This window comes from Rhinatrema bivittatum, chromosome 3 (genome assembly GCF_901001135.1).
Source record: "Rhinatrema bivittatum chromosome 3, aRhiBiv1.1, whole genome shotgun sequence".
Classification (NCBI taxonomy): Eukaryota; Metazoa; Chordata; class Amphibia; order Gymnophiona; family Rhinatrematidae; genus Rhinatrema; species Rhinatrema bivittatum.
Window position 1 is genome coordinate 516,870,967 of NC_042617.1, and position 17,870 is coordinate 516,888,836.

The 17,870-nt window shown below is 42.9% G+C and overlaps 1 protein-coding gene across 1 annotated transcript in view; it reads left to right on the forward strand.

Annotated features, from left to right (window-relative positions):
- EPHX2 (epoxide hydrolase 2) overlaps nucleotides 1-17,870 on the forward strand; it is a 277,061-nt gene that overhangs the window by 32,318 nt on the left and 226,873 nt on the right. Inside the window, exons 2-3 of the mRNA XM_029596221.1 lie at nucleotides 11,088-11,172; nucleotides 12,431-12,590. Coding sequence (XP_029452081.1) covers nucleotides 11,088-11,172; nucleotides 12,431-12,590 — 245 coding nt within the window. The remainder of the gene's footprint in view (nucleotides 1-11,087; nucleotides 11,173-12,430; nucleotides 12,591-17,870) is intronic.

Consider the following 17,870-nt stretch of genomic DNA (forward strand, 5'->3'; position numbering starts at 1 on the left):
AGCTAGAGGCGTGTCATCCGCCGTGGTAGCCAGAAGACAACTCTGGCTCCGAAATTGGTCAGCCGATGCATCCTCCAAAACGAGACTCACAAAGATGCTTTTCAAGGGAACACTCCTGTTTGGAAGCGAACTAGAGAAACTAGCCAACAAATGGGGCGAGTCCCCACTGCCGCGGCTACCGGAGGACAGGAAAAAGAGAAACCAGCGATCTTTCCCCTAAACCTCCAGGGGCAGAGGATCACAGCGCTTCATAGAATCATAGAAACATAGAAATGATGGCAGAAGAAGACCAAACGGCCCATCCAGTCTGCCCCGCAAGCTTCACACATTTGTTTCTCTTAGCTCTTTGGTTCTGATTCCCTTCCACCCCCACCATTAATGTAGAGAGCAGTGATGGAGCTGCATCCAAGTGAAATATCAAGCTTGATTAGTTAGGGTTAGTAGGGGAAGTAACCGCCGCAATAAGCAAGCTACACCCATGCTTATTTGTTTTACCCAGACTATGTTATTCAGCCCTTATTTGTTGTTTTTCTTCTCCCCTGCCGTTGAAGCAGAGAGCTGCTTCAACCCATATAGAAGCACATATCAAGCGGTCCGCCCCGCAGGCCGCAGCCAGTCCTTTCGGAACAAGCACAAGAAAAGGGGAAGCCAGCTCGGGCCCAGGCCCCAGCCACACCCTACAATGAAAATCTGCAGACCCGTCCAAAGGAAGAAGTCATAGGGGGCAGACTTGCCCTATCTACAAAAGATGGGTCGAGATAACTTCGGACAAGTGGGTCCTATCCATCATTCGAGAGTGATATTACCTGGATTTCCACCACCTCCCTCTGGACAGGTTTGTGGAATCCCCCTGCCACGATCCTTCCAGGAGGATGGCAGTGGAAGCTACACTGACCAGATTGCTAGCCTTAGAGGCTATAACTCTGGTGCTTCCACAACAAATAAATACTGGACATTATTCCATGTATTTTATCATCCCAAGAAAGGAGGAACGTTCAGGCCCATCCTGGACCTCAAGGTGGTCAACCGTCACCTGAAGATTCCTCACTTCCGCATGGAAACCCTATACTCTGTAATAAGGGCGATACAACCGGTAGAATTCCTTATATCCCTGGATCTGTCGGAAGCCTACCTACACATTCCGATCCATCAAGAGCATCAGCGTTTTCTACGCTTCTTGATCCTGGACCGTCACTACCAGTTCCGGGCACTACCTTTCGGGTTAGCCACTGCACCCTGGACGTTCACCAAGATCATAGTGGTGGTGGCAGCAACACTGAGGAAGGAAGGAATCCGTGTGCACCCTTATTTAGATGATTGGCTGATCAGGGCAAAATCCCCAGAGGAAAGGCACCAGGCAACCAACAGAGTCAAAACTCTACTGGAGAGCCTCAGGTGGGTGGTCAACACAAACAAGAGCTGCCTGCAGCCCTCCCAATCTATAGAATTCTTGGGAGTCTGGTTCAACACTAAACAAGACAAGGTCATCCTGACACTGACAAGGAGATCAAAGCTGAAGACCCAGTTACGAACCCTGTTGAGTGAACTTCGCCCCACAGCATGGGATTACCTACAGGCCCTCGGCCTCATGGCATCCACACTGGAAGTAGTTCCAGGGGCACAAGCTCACTTCTATCACGATGTAATACACTGTCCTGGAACTACACTGTACGGCTTCAGCTCCCGGACAGAGTTCGGGCCCAACTACGATGGTGGCTACAAGAAGGCCATCTGAGCCAGGGAACGAGACTATCCTCACCAATCTGGATCCTGCTTACCATGGATGCCAGCCTATGAGGATGGGGAGCACACTGCCAGGAGCTAACCACCCAAGGGCAATGGAACAAAGAAGAGTCGGGATGGAACATCAATTGCCTAGAAGCCCGGGCAGTCAGACTAGCCTGCCTACGGTTCGGTCACAGACTCTGAGAGAAAGCGGTCAGAGTAATGTCGGACAATGCCACAACAGTGGCCTACGTCAGCCATCAGAGAGTAACCAGAAGCCAACAAGTGTCTCTGGAAATAGACCTCCTAATGTTATGGGCGGAAGCGAATCTTCAAGAGATCTCGGCCGTCCACATTGCCAGGAAAGACAACATTGCTGCAGATTACCTCAGCTGAGAAAGACTAGACCCAGGAGAATGGAGGCTGTTGACCACATTATTCCAATTGATAGTAAACCGTTGGGCAACACCAACCATAGACCTCCTGGCAAACCGGTCCAACGCCCAAGTGCCCAGTTTCTTCAGCCGCAGGCGGGAACCCCAGTCCCAGGGAATCGATACCCTGGTACAGACCTGGCCACAGGAGACTGTTATACGCCTTCCCGCCGTGGCCCCTATTGGGCGCAATCATCCACAAGAGAGAACACCACAGGGGACCAGTACTTCTAGTGGCCCCGGACTGGCCAAGAAGACCGTGGTACGCAGACATGTGAAGACTACTGACAGGGAGCCCCCTTCCGCTACCTCCACGCAGAGACCTGCTCCTACAGGGACCGATCCTCCATGAGGATCCAGCTTGATTCTCTCTTTCGGTCTGGCCATTGAGAGGAATCATCTGAGGAAGAGCGGATATTCGGGGGCAGTAATTGACACCCTACTCAGAGCATGCAAGTTCTCCATATCCCTAAAATACATAAGGATTTGGAGAGTATTCGAAGCCTGGTGTGAGGACCGCGACATCATACCACGCTCAGTCAACATTCCTGCGGTTTTGGAATTCCTGCAGAAAGGCCTACAGAAGGGATTGTCTGTCAACTCCATCAAGGTACAGGTGGCCACATTGTCATGCTATTGAACCAAGACAGAGAGCGGCAGCATAGTCTCTCACCCGGATGTCTCCCGCTTTCTGAAAGGAGCCAAGCAGATCCGACCACCCCTAAAGTGGCCGGTGCCTCTTTGGAACCTCAACCTGGTCCTAGATTTCCTAACAGGAACCTACTTCAGATCTCTCTGTGGCCTGTCTCTTCGACTATTAACATTGAAGCCAGCCTTCCTGTTGGCAGTCTGTTCGGCCCGTCGTATATCCGAGCTACAAGCACTGTCCTGCCGAGAGCCGTTCCTCAGACTCACCCCGGGAACCATCCAGTTACGCACAGTTCCGTCGTTTCTCCCCAAAGTGGTGTCTCACTTCCATCTCAACCAAACTATCTCGCTACCATCGCCAGATGAGCATAAGAATTCGGAAGAGGCTTGAAGTCTATGCCATCTCAACGTCGGCAGACTCCTAGTCCGACACCTGGATAGGATCTATTCATCCTTCACAGCGGGAAGAAACAAGGGGAAGCGGCCTCGTGAGCAATCATAGCCCGCTGGATCAAAGAAGTCATCAAGGCGGCCTACGTAGAAGCAGGTAAGCCACCGCCTTTACAAGTCTAGGCCCATTTTTCTAGAGCCCAGGCAGTATCCTGGGTGGAAACCAAGATGCTGTCACCCACCGAGATCTGCAGGGTGGCGACATGGTCCTCCATCCACAGCTTCTCCAGGTTTTACTGCCTGGATGTTCAGGCTTGGGAGGACACAGCATTTGCAAGGGCAGTACTAAGTGGGTCACGGGCAGCCTCCCACCCGGTTCGGGAGTAGCTTTTATACGTCCCATTGGTCCTGAGTCCATTTGCTACACGCTAGGAAATGGAGAAATTACTTACCTGATAATTTTGTTTTCCTTAGCGTAGACAGATGAATTCAACATCCCACCCACAGCTGCCATTACTCATGGAATTCTCGGGTGACATCCCCAAGAGCGAGCGATTCACGGGTAAGCAATGCTTTCCTTCAGCTAGGACACCCATCCTACCGGGTATCAACGTTACCCCTCTTTTCATATTAGGTACATAATACATTTTGGATATAAGCATATCCTTTGAGATACACAAAACGTCTTTTACGTATTTTCTAAACAACTCTTGAGCAGAAATTAATCTGGTAGTTGGAAAATTCAAGAATCTTAAATTTTTACACCTCATAGTATTTTCTAACCCCTCTCATTCCTTATATATCATTAGCAAATCTTTTATAAAAGTAGTCCCAGATGTGTGTAAGGACATTATCTGTGAAGTAGAGGTTGCACCCAATGATTCTAGATGTGTAATGTGCTTGCTGTGATCTTACAAAGTGTTCCTTGTCTCCATGGTAAAGTTGGTAGCTTGGGCCATGGATAAAGATAACATCTTTTCTATTTTAGTAACAGCTTTCCATACATCCACCAGTGTTATATTGTCAGGATTAGCCAACTCTGGCTCTGAATCTAAGGAAATACCAGTCCTCACATTATTTTCAACAAGTGATAGGCAAGTCTTATCCTGACCTGGTGGTGTAACTCCTCTGTCTGTTGGAGATATTAATTCCATCAAACCGGGAGTAGCTTCATTGCTAGCCCCGTTACCTCCAAAGGTTAAATTGGGATCCTGGTAGTGGGCGGGACTACTAGAGGCTCCCGACGAGAAAGAAATGTCAGGGATAACCTCTCACCCTTCTGAGAACATGATGGTCCATCGGTCCTTTTACCTCTTTTCCAACAGGAGTGGAAGCCACGGATTTTACCTTCCTCTTTTTCCCCATCGGTACCAGCCTCTCCGGCAAAGAGACTTTCTAAGAAAAATTCTCTCGCAGGGGCGCGCCCCTTTGTCTACTGACACACCATTCTCACTATACTATCTATAGCTTGCATGTGGTTTCTAATACTACCATCATTATTAATATAGGAACAACAAGAAGAATTAATAAATTGGCAAACCCCTCCTTTGTCAGCAAGCAGCATGTTTAGCGCCATATGATTATCTAAAACTACTTCTTTAAGAGACCGGATCTCTAATTGCATTAGTCCCATAATCTTTGTTGTCTTGTTCATTGTGGCTTTCACAGTGGCAGAAAGATTTTTTTAAAGCACTTTCAAGTTCAAAAACTCTTAAACCAGGAAAAACAGTCCTCAAAATACTATGAAAGGATCACAGTCCATCTGGAAATCAAATAGGTGACCTGCGCCTCCTCTTAGGGGCAAATCAGTTCTGTTGAAAGAAGATAATGGTATAATGTATCCAAAAGAAAACTGAGCAGTAGTATTGAAGGAAATAGTCTTAACTGCTCCCCACGGTGCAAAGAACCATAGTCCTGAGGTATTATAAACTGATAGTCTTCTGTCACTCACTTTTATCTCGGAGGTGGTGAAGTAGATTTTTGATATGTTCCCTCCGGTTACAACAGGAAGGCCCAGCACAGAGCAGCCTGGCTCCTCAATATAAGCCTTGGCAAGCAGAAACATGGGCGAAGGGGTGTACTCATGAGTATAATTCCCAGTACACCTGAGGTTGCATCCATAGGCAGTAGGGCAGGTTCCCCGAATCCTTTTCTCAGCTTCCATAGGGCACAGATGGCGAATCGCTTGGACCGACTGGCCGCTCTTTCTGCGGTCACAACGAGGTAGTTGTTAAAGCATGGAGGATACCTGGGGCATTTATGCTTATAGTCCCCGCAGTATGAAGGATGTGCCCTGGAGAGAGCCACCACCTAGTTGTAAACCTTATACAGGTGAACAGTCATGTTTAGTTCATGGTCAAAACATGCACAAAGTTCCATCGTGCAGACAGACAGACGATATTTCCCCACACAATAGTAAACCTTTTGTAGGTGACGGTCATCGTATCGGTGCAGTTTGCCCAGAGAAGCAAAAGCAGGGTCATGTCTATTCCAGTAGCCTCGTGAGAGAGTTCTATGTCCTGGAGCTTCCTGCTGTTGTAGTACTGTAAGCCTTTTTACAGTGAGAAAGATGTACCCAAGTAGGGTGTCCTTCCAATTTTACTGCAGAATGTGAGGTTAAAAGTACCTGATAGGGTCCCCTCCACCTGGGGGCCAAGGAGTTCTTTCGACGGAAAATCTTTAAAAAAAAAAAAAAAAGTCACCTGGTTTCACGCCCTCAGTAGGCACAGGGTCCACTGGAGGAAAAGATGCTCGTACTTTCTGCCAGTGTGAAATCAAGACTTTCTGCAACATAAACAAATAATGGTTAAGATATACCACTTGTGAAAATTTGAGAGCAGTGGAGGGTTTTGGCATTAGACCAATAGCCATTGGTCGTCCAGTGACTATCTCAAATGGGGTAAGCCCTATCTTGGAATGCGGTGATGCCCGCAGGGCCATTAGGGCTAACGGGAGAGCTCGTAGCCACATTAAGTGTGCTGCAGCCATGGTAATGCCCAGCTTAGTTTTTAGCCTGCCTTTGAAGTTTTCTATATGGGCAGAGGCTTGAGGTCTATAAGGGGTGTGGAACCTGAGAGAGATGCCTAACGCCTTGCTTAAGGACACAACTATGTCATTTACAAAGTGTGTCCCTTGATCGCTATCAATTGACTCTGGAATTCCATATCTTGGAATAAATTCTCTTAGTAAAATCTTGGCTACAGAGATTGCATCAGCTTTTACTACTGGAAAAACCTCACCCCATCCTGAGAAGCTACAAATCATTATTAGTATATACTTGTAAGTTTGGCATTGGGGTAATTCAATAAAGTCAACCGGGATTTGCAAGAAAGGGCCCGGGGGGGGGGCTTTAGGTGTACAGGAGTGATGATCAAACCCTTGGAGGCTTTGTACCAATTACATTGTATACACTGAGAACATATGGTAATAGCCAGAGCCCTAACTGCTGAAACCAGTCCCCACCAGTGGTGAAAGAACATAACTACTAATGCTATAGGAGCTGCATGAGATGCCTGATGAAGAGAAAGTAAAATATTGGGCAGTCTATGTCTGGGGGGCCACTACTTCGTTATTTGGGCTGAATCATATTTGATCTTGTTCCTGATTTTGGATAGTGGCCCCTCCTTCTGCCCACAACTTCCAATAATCCTTATCTTGCGCCTGCCACTAAATCAGTTTTTTTAATATTAAAGTCTTTGTTTTTTCTATGTGTTTTAGCAAAGGGCATCCTGCAATTTCCACAGTATTGGTAGTCAGAGCTGCATGCTTGGCTGTCTTATCTTGCCAAGTTGGCTACAGTTGAATCTTCCTTGCTATGCCCTACACATTTAACTACTGCCAGCCCAAGAGGCAACAAGATAGCTTCTAGCAAAACTTTAACAAAGGACCATTCTTAATCATTTCTCCATTTGCTGTTAAAAATTCTCTCATTTTCCATAATGCCCCAAAGTGAGACATAATCTCTTTCCTCTGGTGAGAGGTCCAGCTTCCAGTACTTCTGACTGAATACATACAGCATATCCATTATCCAATCTGCAGCGAACCTGTATTATCATGGAGAGCGGAACCATCTACAAAATAAACTGCGTCAGCATTAGAAAGAGGGATATCTTTTTTTTAAGCCTTCCTGGGGCTGCAATTCATATTCCATTAATATTGCACAATCATGGTTTGGAATCTCTAAATCAATTATTTCTAATAACAAGGTAGCAGATGTGAGAACAGAACAGTGATGAAAGATAATATTCCTTGATTGTAAAAGGAGTTCATACTTTGTTTTGCATTCCAATGTTATTACCAGAGTCCTTGCATTATGTAAAACTGTGAACAAAATGTAATATCTTACTTATAATTGACACATTTGAAGTTTATCTTTTAATACTTTAAGACCTAATGAATGCAGGAAACGCATCTCTACTTCAATATGGCCTAGGCAAAATTGGGTGAGACAATACAAAAAGAACATTAATAAATTAAAGTATCTTAACCTTCTGAGATAACTGTCAGGTGAGGTAGAATGCATGGGACTATAAACTATAAATGTTGTAAGTCATGGTCAATTCTGAATCATCTCTGTGTGACCAACTCCAACTACAGACACCACACCACCACGACACAGTTTACTCCTCCAATGCCAACCTAGCTGGGAGTTTTATTAAATCTTCAACTCTTTCACTCTTTTCTTTCGTATACAAATCACTATAATGACAAATATTTAGAAACATTTCTAACCTGGTCACAAAGAAAAAGGTGTCTGTAAGTTTGGAACCCACATGCTGGTACATGGGTTGTGCACTACTCATATAATATCAAATATCAAATCTAAAACTTTTAAAGCATAACAGAGAGTACCAGTAGGGTTTACTCAGCCTGCCTTTTTACTAAAGGTACAGCCTGCAGCTTTCCTGTTCCCTATAAATTCCTGCATCTGCGGTACTGTTTGCAATCCTGCTTTCCTGTGTTGCTTATTGGCAAGCTTGTTTAGAAATTTATTGTGCTGCAAATGTTTGTAAAGGTAAAAGAGGTTCTGCTCCCTGTGCAGACATTTCTGATGGTAGTGAGAACTGTTTACTTCTAAGCAGCAGCAGATCCTGGGTTTGATTTTGTACAGGACTCATCAGTAAATCAAAAATCTCTGCCTATTAGGGGTTAAAACAATTAAAATCCTTGGTACATGTGCTTGCAATTTACAGATAGCTGCTGCATATATTTTATTTATTTATTTATTTAAACATTTTTATATACCGGCATTAGTTGTGGACATCATGCCGGTTTACAGTAAACAGGTTAAGTTTAGAAATTACATTTTAACAGGGAGATCAAAACTGGGAGAGGGGGTAACAAGAGGTAGTTGAGAAAAGACAGGATAACAAAACGTGGTTCCTCAAGATGAGGATAGAGAGTATAACAAACATAGTTCCTCAATGTGAGGAAAAAGAGTAGACGCAATGTGGTCTACTATTGGAAACGGTGTGAAAGCCTTTTATTCTGGGAACGCTATATCACAAACCTTAATTCATAATTTGAAAACCCAAACGAACCAGAGAAATAAGTTATGGGGGTTAAAATGTCATGCTGAGAAGCAGCCGCTGCCCATCCTTCAGACCCATAAATCAATGTTAAAACTTAAATCAACAAGAACCAAACTAGGTGTTTTCAATACAAAATGCAATATATCTCCTATGTCTATTGTAAAGTCTTTTAAGTTTATTGTTTACAAACTCAATAGCTTATTAACTTTTAACCAAATGCAATGTTAGCCAGCCAGAGAAAGCTGAGGAAACCAAACTTTAAATCCCTTACTGTAACCTTTCCCCACTATCGGGCCGATACAGTAAAGGGCGGTAGAAAGAGGTGTGTTTGTGCCGGGCGCACCTGCGTTTGCCGCACGCACAGTTCGGATCACCTACCGCTCGATACTGTATTTAAATGGCATGCAAATGCAAGTCGCCTCCAACGCGCGTCCATGAAGCGCAATCCATTTTACTGTATAGGCGCTATACAGCGCCTATACAGTATCCTGGGTGTGCTGGTACCTGTCATTTCAAATGTCATTTCAAATGACGTTTGAAATGACAGGTACCAGGAAGTGGATGGCTCTCCTACAGACCCCGCTGCCTTGAGCGCCCGGCGCCAGCAAGCCCCAGTAGCCGGCGATCGGAGGCAGGGAGCGCAACCCAAATCAACCCAATCCACAGAAAAAAAATGCTTCTCGCACTTAGCCACCCAGTCCCAAACCAAACCAACACAATCCAAGCCCCAGCAGAGAGAGACGAAATTTAGCCATCCAGTCCCAAACCAACCCAATCCACAGAAAAAAAATGCTTCTCGCACTTAGCCGCCCAGTCCCAAACCAAACCAACCTAATCCAAGCCCCAGCAGAGAGAGACGAAATTTCACAGTCCCAAACGTTCCCCCAGCCCCCACTCACCTGCCCTGGCCGTGGCCATGCAAGCCCCCAGCAGCAGCAGTAGAAGGGCGGCGAGAGAGAGCGGCTTCAGCAGTCCCGCCGGCGAAGATGAATACGTGCACGTCTGTACGTCCAATATGGACGCTTAAGGCAGCGAAGGCGCATGTGCACACGCCGTGACTGGCTGGACGTCGGATTTCCTTAGTGTCCTTCCTTCAGTTATCAAGTCAAATTTGGTTATGATCATTAATGCACAGTGGCCCTAACACCATTCTCTTTCACCAAATCATGTGTTCCACTAAGGATTAGATCTAAAATAGCTCCCCACCCCCCTTGTCGGTTCTTTTACCAGCTGCTTCATGAAGGCAGTCATTTCATCTAGAAACTTTACCTCATAGGAATATCCTAATGTGACATTTACGCATTTAATACTGGGGTAATTGAAATCATCCATTATTACTGTGTTGCTATTTTTGTTAGCTTCCCTAATTGCTGTTAATATTTCATCATGTCTATTTTAGCCAGGTAGACAGTAATACACCCCCACTGCTATTCTGTTCACCTTCTCACATGGAATTTTTATCCATAAAGATTCTACAGTGCATTTTGTTTCCTGTAGAACTTTTATTCTGTTTGACTCAATGCCCTCTTTAACATATAGTGCCAACCCCCCATTAATTTGATCCATCCTATCATTGTCATATAATTTGTACCCTGGTATCACAATGTCCTATTGGTTATTCTCCTAGGACAAGCAGGGTGATGGTCCTCACAGATGGGTGACCTCATCAGATGGAGCCCTGCACAGAAGTATTTTGAAATCTTGAACTGTCTGCTGTTTACTTAAGTGGGCCACTTTTGACAGTTTCCTGGAAATGTTCAGGTTTGCTGTAGATTTAAGCTCCTGAAGAATTAAATTCCAAATAAATGTTCCTATACAAGAAAAGGTTTTCTTGAACATTTCATTACATTTTGTTTGCTTTAGTAACTTCTGCAGTTTCAGTGCACCCTTGGGAGCTGTGCTGGTAGCAAGTGTCACAGATCAAATATTGATACTGGGTGAGATGTCATTTAGCCAATATAGGCCAGATCCGTTGCGTGGGACATGAATTTTGGCTGCTCCAGAAGAGGCAGGTGAATTGCAGCAGAACATCTTTAGGACATGTAAAAGTAATGCCTTAAATCCATGCAGCATGAATACAAAAGTAAATGTGCAATACTGAAGTAAGTAGTAGTAATAAATGATAAAGCATAATATCACATAATTCTTTCATATCGTTTTATATATTTGAATGGGGAAATAAAAATATACATAATATAAGAAGCATTTTTTTTTAAATTTAGTATGTTTTCCATATGAATCTTAATTGTGTTTGCAATAACGTTCTCTTCAGGAGAGAGATAGTAACAGTAAAGATGAACATATTGTATATTTTCTGCCATGTATTTATTTTCTCCCATATATGTATATATTTTTCCAGGGGCTTTTTACAAGATGTGATTGGTAAAGAAGGTCCAAACGGCCCTTTTGCTAGAGCCGAGAGAGGACAAATAACAATGTCTGAGGTAAACAAGATTGCTTTTAGGTGAAATAACTTGATTTTGTGACAAGTACACATTGTAGTAACCTTTTGGAAATAATTTTGTAACAGCTTGCATTGCTTAGAGATAGCTAAAAGCATGCAGGTTACACCAGTTTTCAAAGCAAACATATACACGGAAATTCAGTTTGAAAATTATTCCACCAAGATTACCTGCACGTACACCTGCTGTTATGTGCACAGAAAGTTTTCTTGAAATGCAGAAGTATGCTAGTGAGTGTAATCCCTCCTAACCCTGCCCCCAGGAACACCTCTGCTCAGTCTGCTCATGCCTGTACAAGTTTACTCGCATATCAGACAGTTTTATAACAGCCCATCTTTGTGAGTAAAGTAAGCACCATTTTAGCCATGGAAATGCCTTTTGAAAATTTACCCTTTTAATATAGTTTATGAACTGAGAAATTACAGAGCAATCCATTTCTAAAATGCAGAATGTGGTGTTCTATGTAAGTATCATAATAGTGGGCAACAAATTTCAGAGTTACTTCTAGGCATGCTGAATCCCTTTACTATGCCATGGGCTATTTCAGGGATAGGCAGCTCCAGTCCTAGAGTGCCACAAACGGGTCTGGTTTTCAGGATTTTCCTAATATGTATGCGGTGAGCCTGCATGCACTGCTTCTATTGTATGCAAATATGTCTCATGTATATTCATTATAGCTATCCTGAAAATCAGACCTGTTTTGTGGCAATCCAGGACCAGAGGTACCTACTCCTGGGCTATTCTGTAGTCCGTAGTATAAACACAAAAGGTATCGCCAAATAACCATATATAATTGTCACCGTTTGCCCAATTATATATGGTTATTTGGCGATACCTTTTGTGTTTATACTGCTAAGCTTTTGACAGGTTCGCAATATTTGCTCTTTGCGTTTTGTAACTATTCTATAGTCCAACATTAAAAACATTATTCTGAGTCCTGTAATGTTTGTCATAATTTCTGTGTTCGAGTTAAGGGAAGACCCAACTGAGAATTTGTGAACTCTGATGAAATCACATTTGATATCAGACTCTTCTCTGACAGGCATGCCTAAGATACATAGGCAGGAAAATAGAATCAGGGACTTGTCTTCACATAAAATGTATAATTTTGATTTTTTTTAAATTTATACAACTAACCATTGGTCGCTGTTTACATTATTTGTACTTAATAAATGTTAATGTTAAAATTATTATGCTGTAGTATAATTAACTATTTATATTTTTGGTGTGGTTTTTCCAGCTTGTTTCCGAGCTTGAAGCTGCATGCAAGATCTCTGCTGCTTCCTCTGGGATCTCCCTTCCAGCACAGTTCTCTGTTGGCCAGGCCTTCCAGGATATGTATCAGGAGGGAAAGATAAATAAACCCCTTCTGCAGGCTGCTGTTACCCTTCAGAATCGAGGTAAGTGCAGATACTTGTTCCTAAGGGGCCTCCTCTGCTAAATAGTCCATTAGAAGGTAGTTTTAAATAACATCTTGTAATATTGCCTTCCCAATATGTGGGGAAAAATATGTGCATATACCTTGTACACACACATTTTTCCCACATATTGGACAGGTTTTCTGGGGGTTGGAGTCTGTGCTGGAATTGGACTTGTGTGCATACTTTTTAATTTTAAAAGTATGCTTATAAATTTACATATTAGCAAGTATAAATTTGTGTGAGTAATTTTCTCTGTCGATGAGCAGGGCTCAATTAGCCCATGGCATGTGGGTGACCTGATTTGGCAGCACCAAACACTCTCCTCTCTCTAACGGGCCGATACAGTAAAGCGCGGCTGCGGTTACCCTGTTTTTAACCCGCTTTAAACGCACAATTTGGATGCGTAAGGCGAACCCGCGATTCAGTATCCAGTTTTACGAGTCCTTACCACTTGCCGAAATGGACGCGTATCCGTTTCCGCCCGCCGCATGTATATAATATGTTAATGATCGATTTAGCTATTCCCTCCGATACAGTTACGTGCGCCCAGATTATCGCCTTTTTAACCAGCTTATTTGCTGCGTCTTTAACCTGCATATTTACCGCCTACCCTGATCCTGGTGTTAGTGTGGTGTTCATTCAACTTCGTACCGGACAGCGTAATGGACAACATGCATATTATTGTTCTGGCGCTATTTTTCATTCGGTTGAGAAGCAGAATGAGAAATGCTCAAATGAGAAACGCTCGGCAGGTAAGTGGATGGTTCTTTTCTACAGACCCCGCTGCCTTCAGCGCCCGGCCGGACGTCCAAGCCGCGACCTAGGGCATCCGGCCGGGCGCTCAAGGCAGCGGGAAGGTCCATGAACGAAAGCCACGACCTCGGACGTCCAAGGTCCATGAACGGACGCCGCGACCTCGGATGTCCGAGGTCGCGGCTTTCGTTCATGGACCTTCCCGCTGCCTTGAGCGCCCGGCCGGATGTCCGAGGTTGTGGCTTGGACGCCTGGCTGGGCACTCAAGGCAGCGGGAAGGTCCTTGAACGGAAGCCGCGACCTTGGACGTCCAAGGTCGCAGCGTCCGTTCATGGACCTTGGACGTCCGAGGTCGCGGCTTCCGTTCATGGACCTTCCCGGTGCCTTGAGCACCCGGCCGGACGTCCTAGGTCGCGGCTTGGACATCTAGCCGGGTGCTGAAGGCAGAGGGGTCTGTAGAAAAGAACCATCCACTTACCTGGTGGAATGACTTTTGAAATGACATTTTGAAATGACAGGTACCAGCGCACCCTGGATACTGTATAGGTGCTGTATACCGCTCCTATACAGTAAAATGGATTGCGCACACCTACCGCTTCATTGACGCGCTTTGGACGCTGCTTGGATTTGCGTCTAATTTGAATACTGAATCGAGCGGCTTGTGAACCAAAATGTGCGCGCGGCAAGCGAGTGGGCGCCCAGCACTGCCGCACTCTGTCTTACGCGTCCTTACTGTATCGGCCCGTAAGCTCGTAGAACAGGGGTCGGGAACCTTTTTGGCTGAGAGAGCCATGAACGCCACATATTTTAAAATGTAATTCCGTGAGAGCCATACTAACTACAACCCCCCACCCTCCTGACTCCCCCAAGACCTACCAAATTAATTTACTACAACCCCCTATCCTCCTAACCCCCCCACCCCCAAGACCTGCCAAAAGTCCCTGGTGATCCAGCGGGGGTCCAGGGCTCGCAGACAAATCTTTAATAAGTAAAAATCTAACAAAACCCCCCACCCTCCTGACGCCCCCCAAGACCTCCAAAATTAATTTACTACAACCCCCACCCTCCTGACCCCCCCCCCCCCCCCAAGACCTGCCAAAAGTCCCTGGTGGTCCAGCGGGGGTCCGGGAGCGATCTCCTGGACTTGGGCTGTCGGCTGCCAGTAGTCAAAATGGCGTCGACGGCCCTTTGCCCTCACTATTTATTTATTTATTTATTTGTTTGTTTTTTTATACCGACATTCAATTCAAAATATCACACCGGTTTACATTGAAACAAATTGTCAACAAATATTATTGAAGACCTGATACAGTATAACAGTTGAAAAACAGCTTGTGGAATAAGGGGGAAAAAAAACCAACCCCTAATAATTATCAATAAATTAAACATAGAACTATATAAGATAATAAGCTAACATTATGAAACCAAAATTCAGTATCTCATCGATAACAAAAGGAACAAAACCGTGTATAAGGGGAAGAAATCTATCAAGTTTATTGGGGGAAAGCTTTGATAAAAAGCCATGTTTTAAGGTTTTTTCTAAAGGTGGATGTGGAGGGTTCAGTCCTTAGTGGTGGTGGAAATGAGTTCCATAGAGTAGGACCAATTATAGAGGGAACTCGATTTATAGTAGCGGTTTTGAGCATTTTTTTGCTGTAGGGAATAGAGAGTAAACCAGTGTCTGTAGAACGAAGATTTCTAGTAGAAATACAGTGATAAAGTGGTTTTTGTAACCAAGATGAGTCATCATCATACAATGCTTTATGAATAAGCATAAGTATCTTATATTATGATCTAAAAGCGATGGGAAGCCAATGTAATTGGTGCAAAATTGGAGAGATGTGTTCAAATTTTCTGCAATTTGATAGGGATCTAGCGGCAGCATTTTGAAGCAGTTGAAGTGGCTTAATTGTGGAAGCAGGCAATCCTGTTAAGATGGAGTTGCAGTAGTCTAATTTTGCAAAAATTAAGGCTTGTAGTACTGTTCTAAAGTCAGGAGGATGTAGTAACGGTTTCAATTTTTTTAGAACTTTAAGTTTATAGAAACCTTCTTTAATTAGATTTTTGATGTGGGCTTTGAAATTAAGTTCTTTATCTAAGGTAATTCCAAGGTCTTTAACTGACGTGGATAATCTATAATTTGAGAGTACTGATGGATCTATAGGTGGAGGCGTTAACTTTTTGGAGAGAAGAAGGAACTCTGTTTTGTTATGATTGAGTGAAAGTGCCATTTGAGATAAGATATTATTGATATCATAGAGATATAGTTCCCATTGTGACAATGTACTGTGGATGTTGTCTTTGATGGGTAACAAAATTTGGACATCATCCGCATAAAGGAAATATGAGAGTCCTAATTTATTTAGATAGTGACATAATGGAAGCATGTAAATGTTGAAAAGGGAGGGAGAAAGGGATGAACCTTGAGGGACGCCTAGTGGGAGAGGAGAGAGATCCGAAGTATTGTTGTTGTATGATACTTTGAAGGAGCGATTAGATAGAAAAGACTGAAACCATTTCAGAACATTACCATTTATACCAATCTCAACTAAACTATGGAGAAGTAACTTATGGTTGACTGAGTCAAAAGCTGCAGAGATGTCTAAAAGAATCAAGATAAAGGAGATTCCCTTATCGAAACCATGAAGAATATTATCCACCAGAGTAGCTAAAAGTGTTTCAGTGCTATGTCCTTTTTTGAAGCCATGTTGGGTCGGAAGTAGAGTATTATTATTTTCTAAGAATTCCGTAAGTTGTAAATTAACTATTTTTTCTATCATTTTACTAAGGAAAGGTAAAATGGAAATGGGTCTGTAATTTGCTAAAATAGATGGGTCTAAATGTGGCTTTTTTAAAATTGGTTTAACAACTGCACATTTGAGAGAATCTGGGAGAAAACCTTGAGCAAGAGACAGGTTAACTATATCAGTGATAGGTCTAGCTAAACAGTTTGGAATTAGCTTTAGGGATTTAATAGGGATAGGATCAAGTGGGTGTGCAGCCGGGTTCATTTTATGGAGGATGGACTCTACTTCAGAGGAGGCAATGGTCTCCCAATGTGACCAATCAGAAGTAATGGAAGATGTGTGTGAAGACAAATCAGAAATACAAGTGAAATTTATTGTGTCAAGCTTCGATATTTTGTCATTAAGATAGTTTGAAAATTCATGGCAAGATATCGAAGGTTTATCAATTTGAAAGTCGTGATAAATGGGGAGAGTTAAATTAGATACATATTCAAAAAGTATTTTTGGATTGTATTGATATTCATGAATTCTTTTAGAGTAAAAATCTCTCTTGGCCGTATTAATGTCAGTCGAATAGATGTAGAGTAGTGTTTTGTATCTATCTAGAAGTTGACTTGAGGGATTTTTTCTCCAGGCTTTCTCAGCAAGTCTTAAAAGACGTTTTTTATTTTTTAGATCGACATTAAACCATGTCGATTTATGTTTTGTGGAAGCTTTTATTTTTTTTAAAATGGTAGGGCAAATAATTTTTGCTGCATCTAAGTTAATTTTAAGCCAGGAGTTTACTGCAGATAAGGTATTTGAAGTATTCAACTGTTTTAGTGCATCTGGGAGAATCTTTTCTAGAATTTCACTAGAACAGGGTTTAATGAACTTAATGACTTTGACATTATTTTGCGAATGTAAATAAGAGCAGTCCACTTGTAATTTAGTGTTAATTAATTTATGATCCGACCAGGGAATAGAGGTGGTAGAAGGAGGAGATATACTAGATATTTTGTTATTGATAAATATAACATCTAAAATATGTCCTGATTTATGTGTTGGGGATTCGATTAATTGTTTAAAACCCATAGCTATTAGAGAGTTGAGGAAAAGTTCTGCAGACGGTGATAGAGGAGATTTATCCATGTGAAGATTAAAATCTCCTAATAAAATTGTAGGAAAATTGGTATTAATTGAAGAAGCAATGGTTTCAATAAGTGCATCTGGATTTTTATTAAGACAACCTGGAGGAGCATACACTAGTAAAAGTTGTAGAGATTTAGATTTGAATAGGTTTATTTCAATGGGTAACAAGGAGTTAATTGGGACTGATCTAAATTTTAATTTTTTAGCAGATAAAAACAAGAGTCGACCACCTCTTTTTTTTGGTCTAGGACTGGAGAAGATATTATAAAGATTAGTAGGTAATTGATTAATAAGTGTAATATCAGATTTTTTTAACCAAGATTCTGTAAGGCACACTAGATCTGGGCGTTGATCAATTAGAAGATCATTGAGAATGGGGATTTTTTTGGCTAAGGAATGAATATTTAGAAGAAGGAGGGAGAGGAGAGAGAAGTTGGTTACTTGTAAATTTCGAGAAATGGGTATGGGAATAAGTCTTCTAGGTACAGCTTTAGAAAATATATTATGTGATATCTGTTTGGGGAACAGCCATTGGTTGTATATTGGGTGAATGGGGTAAACATTCTGATTGTAATAAGGAGGTATCCTATGCAATGTAAGATAGGGTATATTAAGTTGACAGAATGTG